The sequence below is a fragment of the Corvus cornix genome, chromosome 10, assembly GCF_000738735.6.
Source record: "Corvus cornix cornix isolate S_Up_H32 chromosome 10, ASM73873v5, whole genome shotgun sequence".
Lineage (NCBI taxonomy): Eukaryota > Metazoa > Chordata > Aves > Passeriformes > Corvidae > Corvus > Corvus cornix.
This window is the reverse complement of record NC_046340.1, coordinates 17695946-17716222: the sequence shown is the minus strand read 5'-3', so window position 1 is coordinate 17716222 and position 20277 is coordinate 17695946. Positions and strand designations below refer to the sequence as shown.

At 44.0% G+C, this 20277-nt stretch overlaps 1 protein-coding gene and 1 long non-coding RNA gene across 7 annotated transcripts in view; one reads left to right on the top strand and one right to left on the bottom strand.

Annotated features, from left to right (window-relative positions):
* TMEM266 (transmembrane protein 266) overlaps nucleotides 1–20277 on the bottom strand; it is a 58549-nt gene that overhangs the window by 6092 nt on the left and 32180 nt on the right. For all 6 annotated transcript variants that reach the window (XM_019293545.2, XM_039557829.1, XM_019293546.2 and 3 more), the window contains 2 exons: nucleotides 12134–12320; nucleotides 1647–1697 (listed from right to left, as the gene is read on the bottom strand). In XM_019293545.2, coding sequence (XP_019149090.1) covers nucleotides 1647–1697; nucleotides 12134–12320 — 238 coding nt within the window. The remainder of the gene's footprint in view (nucleotides 1–1646; nucleotides 1698–12133; nucleotides 12321–20277) is intronic.
* On the top strand, nucleotides 12314–20237 carry LOC109146343. Its single transcript, XR_005602798.1, has 2 exons — nucleotides 12314–15752; nucleotides 16158–20237. It is a non-coding gene; the product is annotated as an uncharacterized LOC109146343 (long non-coding RNA).

Genomic DNA, 20277 nt, shown 5'->3' with positions numbered 1-20277 from the left:
TATTGTAGATGTATTCATATGCACATATACTAATCTATAAACGGATATACAGAAGCTGTCTTTACCAAGCATATGTATCTCCCCCCATACATATATGACACAATGTACATATACACAGTACAATATCCATGTATTCCTAGAGTCACAAAATGGTTTGGCTTGGGAGGGACCTTCCAGCCCATCCAGTCCCACCCCTGCCATGACACCTTCCATTATCCCAGGGTGCTCCAGCCCCATCCAGCCTGGCCTTGGGCACTGCCAGGGATGGACCAGTCCCGGCCTCTCTGTGCAGGCTGTGCCTGGCCTCAGCCCAGCAGCTCTCCCAGCCTGGCCCCAGAGCAGAGCAGCTCCAGCCCTCAGGCAGCTCCATGGCCTCCTCTGGACTTGCTGCAGCAGCTCCACGTTCTGCTGACATCAGCTGGAGCTGGGGAAGCTCTGCAGGTGGGGCTCACCTGAGCAGGGCAGGCAAGCGTGGCCAGGTCACAGCGAGCTCCAGGTCCTTGTCCTCAGGGCTGCTCTTGATCCCTTGGTCCCAGTCCGGTGTTGTGCTGGGGAGTGCCCAGACACAGAACCAGGACCTTCCCCTGGCCCTGCTGAACTCCGGGCGAATTCAGGAGCCCACCTCTCCAGCCTGCCTGGATCCTCCTGGATCCCAGCTGGATTTACAACCAGACACTCACACACACAACTCTTCTGTTTTATGTAGCTCTGGCTACATATAAATCTATTTCCATGTGTGTGGATGTATATACAGGATTATAAATATATTTAATACATTATACAGAGATACATATTTTCATTCCTATAACACATACACATGTATTTCTATAATACATACACATATATTCTGACCATCTCTCCTCTCACACTCCATAATATATTTTATATATTTAATATATGCATTTTAATAAAATATCTGGGTATGTACACAGACACAGCCTTTCACACGTCTTTATATCTATATATCTGTATGTTTACACTAAATCACACATACCTTAATATGTCTCGCTCAGCCTCCTCTGGCCCTGCTGTGCTAGCAGCCAGAGCATGGCCAGCCCATGCTGGGCTGGACTGGGCCTGTGCAGAGCCCCCACCATGGGCAGAGCCCCCAGTGCTGCACAGCAGGGCTGGGCAGAGCCCCCACCATGGGCAGAGCCCCCAGCACAGGCAGGAATCCCCTGTGCTAAGCAGGACGCCTGCCAGGAACATCCATTTGAAGGCTGCCCTCAGGTCACAGCCCTGCTGCTGAGGTTTCCCACCATTCAGTTTAACCTTTCTGAAAGGTTCCCAGCGTGGTGCTGGGCTAAGCTGTCTCCCCACTTTTTTTCTCTTCATTTGTTTTGTCCGTGCTGTTCATTTTCAGATCCATTTGAACTGCTCTGTGGGCTGGACAACCCAGCTACAGGGAATTAACCTCTCCCACATCTCCAAACCATCTTGAGTGCCATCAGCAAGAGCAAACTTGGGGCCCTTCAACTTTCAGAAGAATTACTGTTAGCACACCCTTCCATAGACCAAACCCAGAGACTCTGTGGTGGGTTTCACTTCCAGGACAGATCTACACCACTGCTCAGTGTTGTCTGGTTTACAGCACACAATGCAATGCAAAAATACCACTCATGTTTGTGTTTTCAAGCAACACTTACCACTGCTGGGCTCATTGTAGTATCGACTGATGTAATTATTCATGTCATCCTCTGAAAGATCAAAAAGGCAGCCCTTAGAAGACCATTTATTTAATTAAATGGCTGAATCCCACCCCATGGCAGGCCTTCCTCTCCCTGCATGCCCAGAGCCACCTGCTCTGGATTTTTAGGCCACAATGCATTATACCCCCATCCACGCTGTGGCTGCAGCCAACACAGGGATTGGATTATCCTTTGTCACAGTCCTTTAGCGCACCAGCCTGGAGATGAGGCATTTTGGGCTCCAAAGGAAAGGTGCTCTGTGATCTTTTCAGAGGCTGATGCGGGGCTGGCCAGTTCCCCAGGCCTGTCCCCTTGCTGCTGTAGAGACAAACATAACACTGGCCTTTCCCTGGTCAGCAGGGCCCTCCCCTCCTACACAGGGCACACAGAAAAAACCTTGTATTTATCCTGACAGGCTGAACCGAGGGCACCAGCACAGGCAGACTTATTCCTGCTGTACACTGACATCCCCAAGTCACCTCCTTCCCCACAGAAGAAAGGGAGACACCACGTATGATTTTAATGTGTAATTCCCTACCTTCTAAGATGTCTTTTTTTTTCCATTTCAAATGAATGAAGAGTTATTTTGGTGTATGTAACACATGCATATAAATATACAGCAAAATGTTAACATTACACTATTTGTTGGCTTAAAACCTACTATAAAGTGTTCTACAAATCAAGGGTGTAGTACTTAACTTGTAGTACATGCAGGAGAGCTACACCTGAACTTCAACAACAGCAAGTTAAAAATGAAGATGTGACCACAGAAGGGAAAGCAACAGCTCTACTGCATGGATAGATTTTAGATGCTGCAGATGACAAGGGAATTTACTATTATCTTATGGAAAAGCTGAACATTTCACTGTTGTGGAAAAAGAAGATTAAATTCTCTTGTTCTGAGCCGAAGGCAAACACTGCTGCTAAGAAACAGTATCGGCAGGCCTCCAGAATGTCAGGCTTCCAAGCAACCTGACCTGCCCAGTTTGCGGTGTATCTGTGCTCTAAAAGCATTCTCTCCTTTTAAGTGCTCTTTTTGATACCATGTTTCAGAAACCCATGCTCATCCCTTTGAGCCAGATTTCCTTCGTCCCCCTGGGCCTCTGTGGCTACAGTCCTGCCTCATCACAGCACATTGCGGTTTGCAGGTGAAAGAAACAGATGTTTTCTGGGGAACACTTTCCTCACACAACAAAACCCAAACCACCAAGCACTCTGTACCTGAAATAGCTGCACTCATAAGAAGGCAATCTAACCTGACACTGAAAGGCAACGTGGTTGTTTTCCTGGTTTCATTGGATCTTAAAAGCTTTTTCGGCCCTTGTTGATCTTTAAATGCCTGCAGTCAGAGGTGTGCTTTGTGCTAATGTCTGAGTTTAAAAAAGAAGCCTCAGAGTAGCTCAAGGCGATGCCGCTGAATTAGGAATACATTGCAAGGCTTTTCAGCTATCTGCTACTAAAATACACTTCATTTCAATCATGCATAATTGATACTCTCAGTGCCACCAAACCTGCCAGCTGTACAGACACAGGTTCTGGTTCAGGCATGGAACCTTCAGAGGATACCTGTGTAGCTGTACTTCTGGTAGGGCATTTTCAGCATCTTGAACTTGGAGTTCAGTTCTAAGCAGACAAACGAGGAAAACAGCACAGCACCCTGGCTGGACGAGGGTCACCCTCCTCGTCACCTGGCAAAAGCCACAAACTGGGTGCTCCCAGTACAGTCTCTCCAAATGCCAAGACACTTTGCATCAAAGACAGAAAACAGCTGGAAAAGTTACTCACTCTCTTTTCATGTCTTAAAGACAAGGCTCAAATCAAGGCTTCTTTAGGACTGCACACATTTGCTGCCCTGCCACCTGTCTGACAGCTGACAGAATGTACCAGGGCACTGTTCCCAAACCCATCCATTGTGTTCAAGTTAGCAAGGAGAACCAGGCTGCTCTTTATGTCAGCAGTGGACAATGCCAAACACCTGCAGAGGAACTCCAGTAATGCACTGCCCCTGCTCCTTTTGAGCTGTGAGGAGAATTCTGGACTGGCCTGGCCCTGTGTGTGGCCACTTGCACACAAGACTGGGGGAGCTCCCAGCTGCCTACTTTAATGCTCTTCTGTGATGGCCTTATTAATGTCATTGCTTACCACTGCTTATCTTTTAGCTATAAATTAAATATATATGTAGAAATATATCCATATGTGCATGTGTATGTAAATATAAAACACATATTTAACCATGAGTAGTTTCTTATGAATAAAAACCAATAAAGAGTAATGAAATAACAGTAGCAGAATAAATACTTCAACAACAGATTACGTTTCTGAATCATTACATTAAAGCAAACTGACAATTAACAAACTCATCTGAGTCATATGGGAGTCTCAGCTGCTTTGGGCATTGAAGGTTATAAACAATTCCAGTTACCTCCCATTATATTCTACATTGCTGAAAAAAAAGGAGTTCCAAAGAGTGCAACAAATACACAACTGAAAGCACCTATGTGTGCATATAAAATGTACCCACAAAGCCACAGTTGTGCACAGTAACACAGAACACTGCTGAAGTGCTTGTGGGGATTCCAAGATTAAGTCCCTGCTTGGAGTGGGAATCCCATGGGATCAGGATCGGCTTGTGGCACATGGGAAGTTTGTAGGAGCAAGCAGGGAAGAGCAGCTTTTACAAGAGGGGCAGAGCACTTGTATTATTTACATTCTACACAGTGTTTTCAGCTGCAGAAAGGGAGTTGTCTTAAGAAATACTTAATTCTTCAAAATTTCCATGGGGTTTTTAGAAACTTTAAAAAAAAAATTTATTTCTATCACCTTGCAATTTTCAGGACCCAGATTTAATTTTTCTCCTTTCCTAGAAATAAATCCATCTCCTCCAATATACAGAAATGTTAACTTCCACTTCCTTTTCCAGAAGACAGACTTTGCATCTTTAGCTATAAGGATGCCCATATGGTATTTATATCAAACTAAAAAACTGGCAGTAAGTAGAAAGGAAAAGCATTTCCCTCTTAATCCCCATGAAAACAGCAATCTTAGGAAAATGTCTGTGGATGGTGACTGGGATCCTGTTGCTACATGTACCAGCAGGAATCATAGAAACTTTTCTCTTGGAAAAGGCCTTTAAGATTGAGTCCACCAGTAAACCTAACACTGCCAAGCCCACCACTAAGCCATGTCCCTCTGTGCCACATCCACCCATACAAATGACCCCAAGGAAATCTGGATGACAGGAAATTTAGTCATGAAGATCCAAAAGGTGTGAGCTGAGAAGGCAGAATGGGGAGAGTGAGGCAGCTCTTCTCCATGTGAAAACCTGTGGCAAACAAGGATGGATCTACAATCTTCCCTGCAAAGTGGAAGTATGGGAGGCAGTGAGATCCACAGCAGCACTGTGGAGGAATTCAGCTGAGTTCTGCTGAGCAGGAGAAGGAAGGAGCAGAACAGGCTGTTCTCTGTGATCCATGAGCAGTGTTTGCTCAAGCAGTGTGGGCTGACAGCTCCAAGAGGTGAGGCAGCAGAGACCACAAATGGACAGTGAGGCCGACTCCAACATGATCGGCGCTTTCACTCCACAGAAAGGAATATCTGACTGGGAAGGCTGCTGAGACTCTGACCTATCTCACATAAACCCAACCTCCCCTGGCACTGTAACCAACCACTCCTGCAAGGCTGTTCACTGCAGTCCCATCTCTTTTGCCTGCTGCCCAAATCCCTGTTATTGAAAAAACATGTGGTTCTCAGTCAGGATCTGTCTGACAACCCACTGGATTTTGTCTGATGAAGGTTTCCAAGTTATCTGCTTGTTCTTTTCCTGTAGGACTCAAAACACACACTGCAATGGTTCAGGGAGTAATAAACTATTTAGAGTACAGTGCCATATAATCTCATCTGACCCGAGAGACAACATCGCAATCTCTCTCTCTTGGCCCCATAAAAACCTAATAAATTTGGTGAAACATATAAATGACATTCTACCCAAGGCAGATCTCTTTCAGCTCTATAATGCCTCAACAGCGATTTTTAGTTGTTTCATCAGTGCCTTCAGTGAATGATCTGCAACTCCCCTGCATACAAGAAAAGGCCTTAAAAAGGTGGTTTTGTTTGAAATATTTCATTATTAGAGTGTTTTATTTCATATTTTTATTGCTATTGGTTGTACTGCCTTCTGTCTCTCCAAGCTGAATTTTCTGAACTGGAAGTTATTTTTTCTGCTGTGCAGCCTCCCACTGAGGAAGTGGGTCCTCAGAGTAATGTCTTACCCCAACTTCCCTCCAGAAAACAATCTTTACTAGGAGGTTTCTAAAGAGGCAGGTCTTTCATCTGTTTCAACAGGAACCAGGAGTAGCCAGCTGGCACTTTCCAGGAGACTTCCCCTGCTTTTGGTTTGAAAACAGATTGCCACATTAGCACAAGCTGCAGTACTCACACCACTGTTAATTCACATACACATCCAGTCCCTGTAGAGGCTGGATGGATGCCTGAGCACATGGATATTCCATCTTGAGAGCAACTGTAAAGGCAGCTTGCAGAGAAAACAGAGCAACAGCTTCAGCCTGGTTCTAAGTAAGAAATCAACCTGTGGTCTAAGTCATTGTGCAAAAAGAAATCTGGGATATGGAACAAGCTCTATTATCAGCAGATGCTACTGGGACAGAAACTCAAAATCCTGACAACAAATGGGGGGCTTTGGGCCTCACTTGAGCAGATGATGCAGCAAGAGCACTGTGAGCTGACTTGAGCATGGCTGGGATGCAGCACAGCTCTGTGTCAGCGTGGCTGTGGGCACAGGATGGCCTGGGGATTCTCAGTGCTCTTTCCAACCTTGTTCTCAATGAGTATGGATCAGCAGATCCACATCTGAGTTGGCTCGTTACAGTCAGCCTGAAGCAGACTCAGAGGAACTTGGGTCTGCTTCTGTGAAACAGCAACATCTGCTGAGTCTAAAATAAAAAGGCTAAGGAAGAATATGGCTGCCACCAAAACAACCATCAAGACAAGAATAAATTAAGCAAAAGGATTCAAGAACAAACTGTTATAAACTGGCAACAAATGTAATCTGAGAATTAGGAAAAGACTTCTAATACTTTAGAAACCAAGCTGCTGGAATGGCGGCAGAGGGCAGAACACATCACTGCTGTCACAGGAAGCACCATCTGCTTATGAAAGGGATCATTATGAAAGGACTGCATGCTTAGACAGTGGAAAACATTCCAGTTCTGTGTTCCTTTACCTGTCAGCAATGTCTTCACACATCTTCACATTAATGATGAGAGACAACTTCAACCTCACAGGCGTGACTGTAGGCTCAGCCCTTCTGGGAGTGAGCAGTTTCTACCCCACCCATTTGGTGACTATGAAATACAAGAGCCTAACTCCACTAACTGCACACACATTTCTCTAAGTGTTGCTTAAGGTTTAATTCCTTTGATTCCTGCCTGGATGGTCAGTGCACAGGGAACCACAAAGCCTGAAAGAGGCACCTAGAGAGAAGCCAAGTTGAAGTGGCATGCACTTAAGATACTTAAGATTTCCAGGAGTAGACTTCAAAGTAGATACATTTCAGCATTTGAAAATAACCATAAACTATTTTTTATCTATTGTTTTGCACTAACAGGGTTCTCTTAGAGCACTAACAGATGATCACCAAAGGAACTGGCTTAGAGTTTAAAAGCATCCAACCAGCTCAGACTGCCTTGCAAGGAACAACTGACAAAATCCTTTCCAGTTCCCTGCTTTGCCTTCTCAGACAACTTATGAATAATCTTAAGGGAAGCCCTCTGAAGCTCCAGAATTTTTCATGTTCCTCTCCCAATATCCTACTTTCTTCACTTACAAAACAGTGAGTACCTATGGGGAGGGCAAGCTTTAGTTTTCCCTAAAGCATGATCATAAATTGCAGCAGTCCCCCAAAGCAAGAGACTTACTGCTAACCCCATAAAAATGGAAATTTCACTCAGAACAGTTAAAAAAAGGTTTGTGGCAATGTGAAGTTCCGGTTCTTGCTCAAAGGAATAGAAGGGTGGCATATTAATCTTACACTTATGGCAGTACTGTAGAATTTCAAAACCTGAAATGATATATGCAGGAAAATGAGGAATTTCCACTAGGGACTCTAATTCATATGTTATGGGAAAGATTAAAGAATAATAAATTTTGGAAGGAAGTATTAATGGCTAGAGGGGGCACTGTGAACCTGGCATTCCCTGAAGCCTGGAACTTTGTATACCAAACACTAAAAATGATTTGTGCAGAACAAGAAAACATTAGCTGTTACTCTCACCATGACCAGTTACATACTGTACAAGGTAAGAAGTCCTTTATAATTTAGAACTTCCTTTATAATTTAGAGATTAATAGATAGGATGATATTTGCCATTATGTGAAATGGCAACCAGCACTGGGAAGAAGAAAGAAGCACTTAGGGTATTTCTCTTGCTCTTAGAGAAAGGCTGACCACAATGGTCCTGAACATCATTAGTGATGCTGCTGTGCACTCACAGGCAGCAGCTTTCAGCCCAAGCTCTTCAAAAACAGAGGCAGAGAAGCTGAAGTGCTCTGAGAGCACAGCAAATGTCAGAGCTCTTCCCTGGGTTTGCGGCTCCTCCAGCCCTGCCCTTCTCTTGGGTCTGTTTGTTTCCCAGTGTTGATACTGGTACCCTTTGACTTGCAGGCTGAAAACTGTGTTTTAGCCTCCATATGCTCTGGAGATAAAATTCTTGGCAAGAGAAATAAAACCTCAATTCAAAGCAAGTTGAAGGTGAAAAAAAATTCCTGGTACTTTACCATAGTAATTGGGAAATACCATATATCCATACATTTTTCACAGAGTTATTCCTACTATGTCAAGAGATCTCTTGGTCAACTGCTCTGGGGAGACAGAAGTGTGTGAGGCACACTTCAATGCTGTGAACACACAGCTCATTGTTCACAGAATTAGCACAGGACTGGCCTTCAAGAGAGGGCATGAAATGTTGGCTGGGGAGTTATGGGACTCTTTCAGAGCCCACTGTCCACCTAACCAGAGCTCTTGCTTCTCAGTCTTGTACCTGCAATTAAGGCACTTTAAATACAAAGAGCAGGAGATCTGCTGAAGGAAAATCTGGGTGAAAACATGCAATTGAAAACTCCCAAATCACCCAGCACATACACACAGCTCTCCTGGTGGAGGTCACTGTGTGTCTCTACACGAATTCCCTGAGGTGCTGCATGTACCATGTGATACATGGTTACCTGACTTACTTTACTGAATGCTGTAGAAAATGGTTGCACAAAATTCTGCGTAAATACCAGAGTATAAGCTACAGCTGCCTCTGAGGAGCTTTAACTTATACACTATCCCATAAAACTTCCAGGTAGGGAAATGAGTAAAAAGTCTCAATGCTTTCTTATTCCATGAGCTCTTCGTGGTGAAGAATTCTGCACTGAATGTTTCCATTGTTCGATATAGATGGGGGAAATAAGATTAGTCTGAGATGGAATATCCCATTTTCTCATGCAGTGTGTTCTCTAGCCAACTCAAGCTTGCTGGTTTGGCAGAATTCAGAGCTCTCTGAAGACAGTGATTTTTTGAAGGCTGACAAAGTTAAGTTTGGCAAAAACACACGCATTCCATTCCATTCCCCAGCCTCAGGTGTTATATGTAGGGCTAATGTTCTGCCAGATCATAAAAGAACAGCACATCAGAGCCTGTTCTGCCAAACAGCTGAATCGTGGCTTTGCACTGTTGCTTTCCTTTCGACAGTGTAAGTGACTGGTCCCTCATTTCTCCTCTCCCCAGTCAGTGCAATAGGCCATGGCAGGTATGTTTCAGAGCTCACGAGTGCCACGTGGCACTCAGAATGATTAACTGCAGCCATCACTCTGGAATCTTTAAGGAGGAAAAACACAGCTTAGAGAAAACGGATGTAAAGCAATCCCTAATGTGGTCTGACACTGAGGGTAACTTGCAAAATATAACCCTTGACCCAAAGGTCAGGTGTTAAAACGTTGGTGGCTGAAGTTCCAGACAGAGCAAGAGGTGTGGGAAGCCCTGACAGCAGCACAGCCAGTGTGACTGTGGGAGAAGCAGGAGGGTTCAGAAATTGTCTTGGGCTGCCTGTGCTCTACAGAGCCACATCTCTGAGTATTGCACATGCCTCAGCAGGTGGGGACATGGACGATCCCACACCAACTGGATATGCCCTTCCCACACAGAGGACATGGAGGCACCTTCAGCCAGTCCCTGCTTCCACTTGACCCAGCACAGGCAGCTCTGGCTGACACCTGCATTGCTCAGGATGGTGCAGAATGAGAAGATAGCGCAGCATGTCGAAGTGAGGATGGTGAAAGCTCCTGCAGCAGGGTGTCACTGGGAGTACAAGTTGGTGCTGGAGAAGAAAGCCCCAGCTGAGGTGGGGAGGGAGAAGAATGAGGCAGGGCTGGCCCAGGATCCTTACTGCCCAGAGGTAACTGCCTTCTCCAGCTGTGAGCTGAGATTTCCAAGTTGCACAGAAGCAATCCCTAAGCCAGCACTGCTAGTGCAGGATTTAAAGCCTTGGTATCTTACTACCTTTCTCTTTGCAAAATAACCCAGGAAATGACATGTGAAATCCTCTGTCTCGACTGCCTGTGCCCTGGACTGTGAACACTGAACACTACTGCTGGTGTGGTGTCTCATGCCATCTGAGTTGGGCCCCGTGTTGGTAGCCCCGTGTGATGACAGACTGCCACAGGCTGCTGGCCCTTGCTGTAAGAACACGGAATTTCTTCTGTCCAGCTCCTGTCTCATTCAACAGAAACTAGTTGTTCAAATACAGCCACCCTAATTTAGGTTCTGACAACAAGCACTCAATGCATCTAAAAGACTTTGTATACAATATATAATACAATGCACAAGAAACATTTCCTCTGGTACTTTCAGATGATCTCCAGGAAATGGAAATTTATTCTGCATACTCAGTATAAATGTTTAAATATAACTGCACCTTACCCAATATGTGAAGCAATCCATGTTTTCTTATTTGCTGAATGTCTTTTTCTCAGTGAAAAGCACAGATCCCTCTAATCATGTAACCTAATTGAATGCAGAAATCAGTCCTGAAGATTGGGTGTCTACTTTGTTGCAAGTGTGGGCAGCATTTTACAGGGACACATGAATAATGAGTAACTCTGTTAACCTGGATGTTGGGATGAATACCTTGGACAGGAGAATTTTTAAGATCAACCTCCACAGCACTAAAATTTCAGCAAGCCTCCTTACAATGTGCACAACACTCTTCAGTTCCAAATGTAACCCGCAAGGAACACATGCATAAATTATAATATATCCACTGGGGAAACCTCTGAAATACTACAAAAAAGAGGGAAATGCATTTTAGGGGTCAGTCTGCTCAACTGTCTGCTTTTAAATACAATTTCAAATCAGGAATAATTAATGGCTTTACTGTAGTTAATGCTTAGATATTATGATGAGGAAAAAACCAAAACAATTTCTACATGCTTTCACTACTCTGTAAAGAGAGGAAAGGATTATAATTTGAAAATGTCTAACAGCTTTTAAAAAGTGTCTGTGCCTTGAATTCTAGGATTTTGACCAACATAAAGATACCATGCAAACTTCTAATTCCAGCAGATTCACAATAATCAAGCTAAGATGCCCAAGGAAGACTAAGAGACGACTAAAGCAGAAAGTGTTGTCTCCTCTGGAATATTACATTAAACCAGGAGACATTCTGCACTCCACTGTAAGGGCTGGTGGATCATAGGAAAAGGAGCTAGCTATGTGTTTTCCATAAAAAAATTCAAGTCTAGCACTTATGTAATAAAAACTGATCCAAATAAATTTAACTGTTGTTACTCCCCTGAACCACAGACCTGCCCAACAGACACCCAGAGGCAGCAGAGTGCTCCTCACCACAGCCACGTGGCACTCAGACATGCCAGCAGGATGCCCACACGGCACTTCCCTTCTTTCCTGGCACCAGCGCTGCCCTGCCCAACACTGGCAGCTTTAGGGGACTGGTGAGAGCACAGCCTTCAGGCAAGGCAAGCCCCACAGCTGATGCAGGAGTTCTCTCCAAACCACAGAAATGTAAGTGGCCAAAGACCAAAACTGTTTCTCAGTGTTCTTCTCAATTTCCCTGCTTTTACCTCTGAGTGATTATCCTTTGGCCAACTTGCATTTGGCTGCTGCTTCTTTAGTGTTTGATGGATCTAATCATGAGGACACTGGGAAGGTACATCATAGTCATTTTCTTCCCATGTCATTTCTTTGGCTCTGTTTAGAACCTGCTCCCAAATACAACAGTTCCTGCCACTTCAGAGCAGATGCAGCCTCTTTGCAGCAATGGGAAACTGCAGCCTCCAGGGAAGCAATCAATCCCTGCTAGAATGGAGGTGTTTAGTGGGTTCAGTAGCTCCCACTGAGGAGGGATCAGCTGTGCACAGGCAGCACTCACCTCGTGGAGGTCGCAGCTCAGTGATGTTCTCGGTGGCTTCGTCGTCTGAGTCTTCAGTGGCCACCACCTTGTACCTCTTGCTGCTCTGTTTGTTCAGCACGTGTGGGACCTGCAGTGCAGCCTCTCTCTCTGCAGCCAGGTCCAAGTCCTGCTGAGCAAGGTGGGCCCTCAGCTGCCTGATTTCAAACTAGAGGAAAAAACAACACCACATACTGATGTAATGTGAGCATGGCCAGAAGTTTACATGCTACAATTGGGGACCTATTACTCATTTCATCACTAAACACTACAGTCTGGTAAAACAAACACAATGTGGCTGAGCCAGGACATGAATCCAAGCTGCTGGTGCTCTCCCACAGCCTATGTGAGATGGACCATTGCTCACAAGATCTAAAGACAATGCCTCATGCTGGTCTATTTTGCACAGCTGTGTCCTGAAGGTTAAGATTTTGGGCAATTTTAACAAGTCTTACTGCCAAACTTCATGTAACCTTTATAGAAAAAGATCACTTTTAACAGGCATTTAGGGATTTAGGTTCATGACAAATATCCCTAACCAGACTTTGTAATGAGGGGAGGGCAGGTTCTCTGAGCAGCACCCAGAATGGTCCTCCCTCACTAACTAGATAAGGGGAGGACATCACAGTCCTCTTCTGACTTGAAAACTTCTGTACTCAGAAGTGTGCAGAAAACCCTGGGGGAAGGTTACCACTTTTCTGGCCATTCCGCTCAAACACGTGAGCCATGCCAGTTAAAGAATTTCTGCAGCCAGGAGAGGATTTGCCTCATGACTGGTGTTATAAAGCAGACACCTGACAAGAAGCTACCAGGTACAATCTGACTGAAGGATACAGCAGATTTCTATTGTTTTTGATGGCCACGCATCTTGCACAATGCAAGAAAGAAAACAATTTTTCTGCAGAGGCTGCAGAAACCCTTTAAATCCTTATATAAGCAGGACAGAAATCCCCTGTGCCACACAGCACAGCTGTGGGGCTGCAAGGAAGAGTTTCCTCTAAACTCTTTAAAATCAGTAGTACAGCAGTGACCAAGTCATGTCTGATTCTAGAGTTTGGGAGGGAAATGCAAAGGAGGCGAGGAAGAGACAAACACATTCCAAATGTAGCATTCCTGGGCCTGCACTGCTTCAGGGCCTGAAGAGCCATGGGAGAGGAGGAGGCCACAGCAGCCGTGATGCAGCCGCCACTCCACATTTACAGCACACACGGAATTGGCACCTCCATGCTTGAAAACTGGTGTGGAACAGCCCTAGGCTGAATGCACCTGGCTGTGCTTCTTGTCCCTCAGATGTGACTCAAACCTGCTTCACTGGCAGATTTTGGAACCCATCTGCAGACCCAGTTTGTTCCACTGCAGTCAGACATGGCGCAAACGCCGGGAAGGGGAAATAAGACAGAACTTCCAGATTTAGGAAAGAAAAAGGGATTCCGGTTTGCCACACCTGGAGACTATCTGCTTTCCAGAACATGTGGAAGGAACTACAGTAACTGGAAGGCCCATTGCAAAACTCAAATCTAGAAAACAAAAGGGCAGTTCAAGCTTTCCAGATAACATTCAAACCAGCTAATAGAGGGCTCTAACAAAGCACACAGCTCTTCTTCCATCTGCAAACCAGTGCACAGAGGCCTGGCAGCTGCAAACAGCTGGCTGCAACTGCTCATTGCTCTTAACCAAAGGCCTTCTGGCAGTGGCAGTCAGAAATCAGGTGGAATCAGCAAATGTCAAAATACTGCCCCGCTCCCCGACTTCCTGCAATGAAGCCTCCATGGCAGATTCCTGTGGGTGGTTTTTGTGTTAACCTATTGCTAGGAAGAAGTAGCAAACTAGCACTGCTAACTCAGTTCCCAGCCAGCCTGAAGCGTCCTGAGGCTTAAGGTGCTTGTGCCAGTATGAACATAGAGAATTTCAGGTTTTATCCTTGACTTGAAAAAAACAAGGAATCACAAAATACCTTATATTCCACCTTTAAAAGGGGAAAGATACCCTTTCAGACACTCCCTCAGTTTAATGGAAGAAATGCACTCAAACGTGATAGGCAAAAAATAAATTTGGAGATTTTTTTTTCATGTTGTCTAGCTCAAACTAATAGGCAGTAAGAATTAGGCATCATTTCTGGTTTTCTACATTTCACCCTTCAAAAACATTCACGTGTGTCAGAAAAAGAAATACTGTTATTAAAATGCTTAATTCTGGCTTAGAGGTATGGTATGATTTCCTTTTTTCATGAAAGACAAAAAATATGGCAGGTATTTTTTAACACAAATAGGTAGAACTAGCAAAAAATCAGCTCAGCAACTATGTCTGCATCACATCCAGTATAAGGAGCTTAAGCATTTACAAAGATTTCCTGAGCATTGTAACAATCAGAAGCCTGAAGGGCATCACTACATTATACAGGTGTGATAAGGAGCCCACAGCAGAAACGGGGGAGAGACCAGACTTCTCCTGCCCACTCACTGTTCCAGTGGATAAAGTGAGCATTTCCAAATACCACAGGTTAGTGCCAGTCCTTAAAAGCTCCATGCCCGGTCAGCGGCAGCTTTCACCGGCAGAGTCCGTGAGTTTTATTGTTCAACTGCGCTCTGCTCATCCCCCCGCCAGGGGACACCGGGCCCGCAGCGCGGCCTCTGCTGCCACCTGCCGGCAACAGCGGCAACTGCAGCCGCGCCACCACCCCCGCGGGGACACTCGGGACCAGGGGCACCGTCACAGGCACCGCACTGGGCACCAGTGTCACCCTGTCACAGGCAGCGCACTGGGGCACCAGTGTCACCCTGTCACACACCCCAAACCTGGGCACTGGTGTCACATTGTCACAGACACCAAACCTGAGCACCAGTGTCACCCTGTCACGGACACCGAACCCAGGTACTGATGGCACCCTGCTACAGACAAGAAACAGACTTTTTGTTCATAAAAGGCATGGATCTACAGAGGAGATTGGTTCAAAACAAACTGTCTCCTAACAATTATCCCAGGATCTTGCAGATGCTGGAATACACTGTTAGCCACTCAAAGCAACCCCCTAAAAACAGAAAGTTAAGTCTAAGGGCGTGTTCCTTACAGGCAAAATGCAATGAGAGGCTGCATGAGCAAATCAGGTTGTAGGTGCTTCTGTCTATTGAAGATTATATTGCACACTGACCTCAGGCAGTTCTGATGTGTAAAAGAGCTAATGAGATCGCTCTGACTGCATTCAGGCAGTTCGGAGCAGCTAAAATAAATCATTAGGAGGTATAAAATATAACAGTCTTTTTAAGTAAAAATTCTGGGCCAAGGTAACACATGAAATTTCTATTTGCAGCAGGAGCTGATGTAGCAATCTCAGTGTACACCTGGATCAGGAGAGCTGAGAAAACCATGGTTCATATTTCCAGGTACACCTTCCTTCCCTCAGCCTGTAGGGCAGGACCATATTGCACTTATTGTGAGAGGACAAAAAAAAAGGCATATAAACTTAAACACATGGTTTAATCTGTTTAAATTAAGATTTACTCCTAGGTATCAGCTCTGTGGAAGAACCTTGCAAATCTCACAGAGAGCCAGCGAGCAAAAAATGCTCTTGTGTGGAAGATAACCTGTGACCAAAGAGACAAAGGTAAACCACCTCCTAACTCATGATAATTACAAACAGAGCACTGGTCCACTTGAAGCTGCTATTGACTTTATCTATCAGGACACCTATGACATTCAATGTCCATAATTACACATACTTTGGTAGCTTCTGGTGGGTATTTACCAATAAATTCCAACATACCTTGCAATGGAAAAAGTATTTTTGAAAACTTCAAACAATCCCAGCATAATCTAAGCTGAAATGGAACTGGGAGGGCCATCTAGTCCAACACCTCGCTTAAAGCAGGCCCATTTAGCTCAGGCTGCTGAAAGCCTGTCCTCTCAAATTTTGACTATCTCCAGGCTGTGTGCGCACAGCACCACCTCTCTGGCAAGATGCTCCAGTGCTTGCACATTCTCATAATGAAAATGTTCTTGTATTTCATAGGAATTTTGCACATTCCATCCTTGCGTGCTAGCACTGTGCACCTCTGAGAACTGTCGGGTACACCCTACCACGGATGGAGCTGAAGACAGCAATAAAGGTGTAATACACGTGGCTGATGTGAAAATACACTTATTACCAAGAAAAAGGGAGCTACAATACGTTTTATAGAAGAATGAGTAGCTAGATTGTCTGGCATGAAGAAAAAGTTAATCAATGGTAAATTTAAACTTACCATTTTCAAAATCTGTTACATGTCCTCTTGCAGCACAAACCTGGCAATATTTTGTCAGGAAACAAACCAGAAAGAATTACGGGGCGCTTCCTCACTCAAATAATGCATTAAGTGATTACTTCTAAGCAGGTAAATTGACAGACCTACCAAAAGCTCTAGATAACATCTCAGTTTACATGCCTGGTGTGATTAAGTGGGCCAACCATCCTATCTGATATTTTATAATACACATGTAAGACTCGAAAAGAGATTTACCAGTGAATCATTGAGTACTCCCCTTTAATGGTCTAACAACAGAGTAGGATTGACATAATTTCAAAGAGATCAATGAACATTTTAGCCAGAAGCTTACTTGTGTCTAACGCAGGAGCAATAACTTTGCTCCACTCTATTATTCTGTCAGTGCTGTCTGTACAGAATGCCCTGCCCTTAAACTCATCTGCCACTGGGATACAATCCAATGTTTATTTCCATTAGTTTAGCCATTGTTGGTAACAATAAAAATCGGGAGACAGTTGCAAACTAATGATTTACAGGTAGAATAAAACACGGGATGACCTTGGCTGCCTTCCATCCACCAAGAAAATGACTGGTAGTTAGAAATAAATTAAAATCATTGCAAGAGGACAGCATACGTTATTTCTCCAATAGGTAATTTTACCAGCTAAATAGCCCTGTCATTAAACTAGCAGCTGTTTTACAAATTATATTCCAAGATAAAAAAAGAAATTACACCTTCCACAGTTGTTGCAGTGTTAAGAATGATGAAAATCCCAGTCCTATAGGAGCTGACAGAAAAGGAGCTCTGGTGTGGTAAGGCTGAACACATACTCTTGGCTGAGCTGTACTCAGCTGAATTACTCTTATGAAAGTTAAAGAGAAAAGATCAGGTAAGTATATCCATTATCGCAAATAGAAATTCCTTTACAGGTGATTCCAGAAGAAAAAAAGCAATCTCCCCTGACTGGAATTTGTAGTTAATGAAACTTTAGAACTCTGTTTTGCAATTTAAGTTATTCTGATAAAACAAAACCATCAGCAATATACTCTGCATATTTTTGACAGTGACTGCAGTGAGACTTCTTTTCCTTTGACCTTTACCCATTTTTAGAAATCCCTCATGCTCCATTCCTGTTTAACAACCTCTTTTTTGGCCAATGGAGAATAAATAAAAAGCAAACTATTCAAACAGTTGCAGTGGGTACTACAGAGAACAAAGTGGTGGTCTATGCAAGTATAATTTATAAAATATATTCTGGTTTTCAGATGTACAGCTAGCCAAAAATCAACATGTGGAAAGAGTTTTCATGTTTGCAAAAGTACATCTCCAATGTCAGTCAGGAATGGAAATGTACTTTATAGTTGTGATACCCCATCACTGGTCAAAAAACCCCACAACTGACAAAAGAAAAAGAATTCAAAAAGATGGGTGGTTGTATCTTTCCTGTTTTTAATATTTAAAACAGAAATTCTGGTTTTGTCTGCTCAGTGTTAAGCACCAGTTTCAAAGCAGCATGGGACTTCTCAGAGAACTGGCCACCAACTATTTTAAATCCCAAGCAAAACAGGCTAACTATTTCTCCCAATTCCTCTAATGAAGTAATTAATAGTCTGCTTGAAACTTTCAAGATCGTTTCATCTGCAGAATATGCCAGACCGTGAGAATTCTAACCCCACTTGCCTGAGCAGCAGCAAAGCAGTAAGAAACTGAACACGGGATCCCAGAGAAGGAAGCACTGGGAAACCTTTCCAGCAGGAATGTTCACAGCCCCATCTCTAATTATTAAAGAGATGCATATCACCAGTGTGGTCACAAAGGTGCAGCCCCAGGTGAAGCAGTGCCTGCCTCCACTGCTGGGCTGCAGGGAACCACGGTGACTTGGCTGTTCTGCCCCTGTGGGCCGGCACTGGGGAGGCAACAGGGCAGGGCAGCCCCAGACACTGACATGCCGTGACAGAGCTGGCACCACACACACAAGGCAATCTGGAATCAATCCCTCCTGGCTGCTGCTCTGGATCTGGGCACAGCCAGACTACTGCAGGCAAACCTTCCCTCAAAAACACAGGCAAGCACACTGAAACACCACGGACAAGCAATCCTTTAAAAAGCTCAGGAAAGATGATCAAACGAAAAAGCAAAAACCTGGCAGAATTTTAGACATTAAATACCATTAGGAGCCATTTTTCCCATCAAATGCTGTACACAACATTAATGTGAATATTATAATGCTGACAACTTGTTCTTGACTGAATTATGAAGCTAATAATTTACAAATAAAGGATGCAATATTGTGTCAATGTCTTATGTTGCTAACTGCAGCAAATTAGTACACTTACCTGGTATTACATAGCTGAGACATTTGTTTGGCATCAAGTCAGGCCGGTAAGAGGGATTAGCGTGCTGTCAACTTTCTATAGACCGTATTTTTCCACAGCAGATGACACATGAAAGCTACAAGAGAACCTGCTCTGTTTTCTCAGATTTACTCCTCTCCCAGTGCAGTGTTTCTTTGTGTTTGATGTACAGGGTGTTACAACCATCAGAGTTTGGATTCAGGGCTAATCTGGTCAGACATTCAGGAGTACCTGGCTCAGAATGGAGAGCAGCAAGAGCTGCTCCTGAACCCCACCTGAGATAATGAGCCCACCTTTACTCAGACTATGAAACAATAATACCAAAAACTGTTTAGAGATTGAGGGTGTTATCTGGCTGTATAACAAAGTTCCTAAAAACAAATGTTTTAAAATTTATGATTGTCAAGAACGTTAGTATGGTCTGACAGACAAAATACTGCGCTGGTTCTCAAAAAATCACCAATTTGCTTAGGTTTGGTCAAAGAATAGTATTTCCCTTGTAAAATGGGGTGTATACCATTTACCTGGCAATTTCACAACCATGACAGAATCCCAAATCACTAAATACCATTGTGCAAATACCATCGTGCAAAGGTGTTATGAAGAGGACTGCAGTTTTGCCACCAAAGACACCTATATAGTTGGCACCCAATAATTTTTGGCAGAAGCCAAGCCTAAGGTTTAGAAATTTGTTATGGTGAATATGACAGACTCAAAATTAGCGTTATGAAATGACACACTGTCTACAGTTCTTCCTAATGCATCACACAGACAAGGCAATTCACCACCACCAGGAGTTCATTGCAGAATCCTCGGCTGAGATCGAGGAGATCTGGACCTAAATCTAAAAAGCCAGTTGGGGACCTAAATATTGATGGGTTTGTATCTTAAAAGTACCTGCCATAAGCCAGGAGTGGAAGCTAGAAATCCTCAGGATTTATTTGGACTGCATCTCATAGTTACCCTTTCAACTGAAACAAGAAGTAAATCACCCGGGGATCATTCTGTTGTGGTCTAATGGTCTCCTCAACACTCACCTATCCTGAGCCTCGACATCTATCCCTGGTTTCTACTTTAAAGCAAATTAGTCAAGAACTCATTTGCATAAGACAAATGGCAAAACCTCCTGGCTCATTGCCCCAAAAAATGGTTTTACACCTATATGTAAATATATTCATTTGAGATATTTCAAACTTTACCTTCCCCTATCTCTAGACTGAATCACTGAACATTTTGGGGGCCTGGGAAGGATCTTAAATCTTGACTTGCTTCCAGGAACTGGAAGCTTCTACTGCAACATTTTGAACTTGCCAAGAGTCTCTGACTGACCTACAGGGAAGCCGCCTTCTGCATTCAAAGCAGGGAAATTCATTAGTTTTTAACTGCACATACTTTTCCTAGGAATACTAGCTGCAGTCTCCAACAATGGCTTTTGTATGTTAGTACTATGTCAAGCTAGCTGTACTCATTCAATAAATTACATACCGGAACCATTCGTTTTCTGTTGCTCACATTTGTTTTCCTCACCTCAGA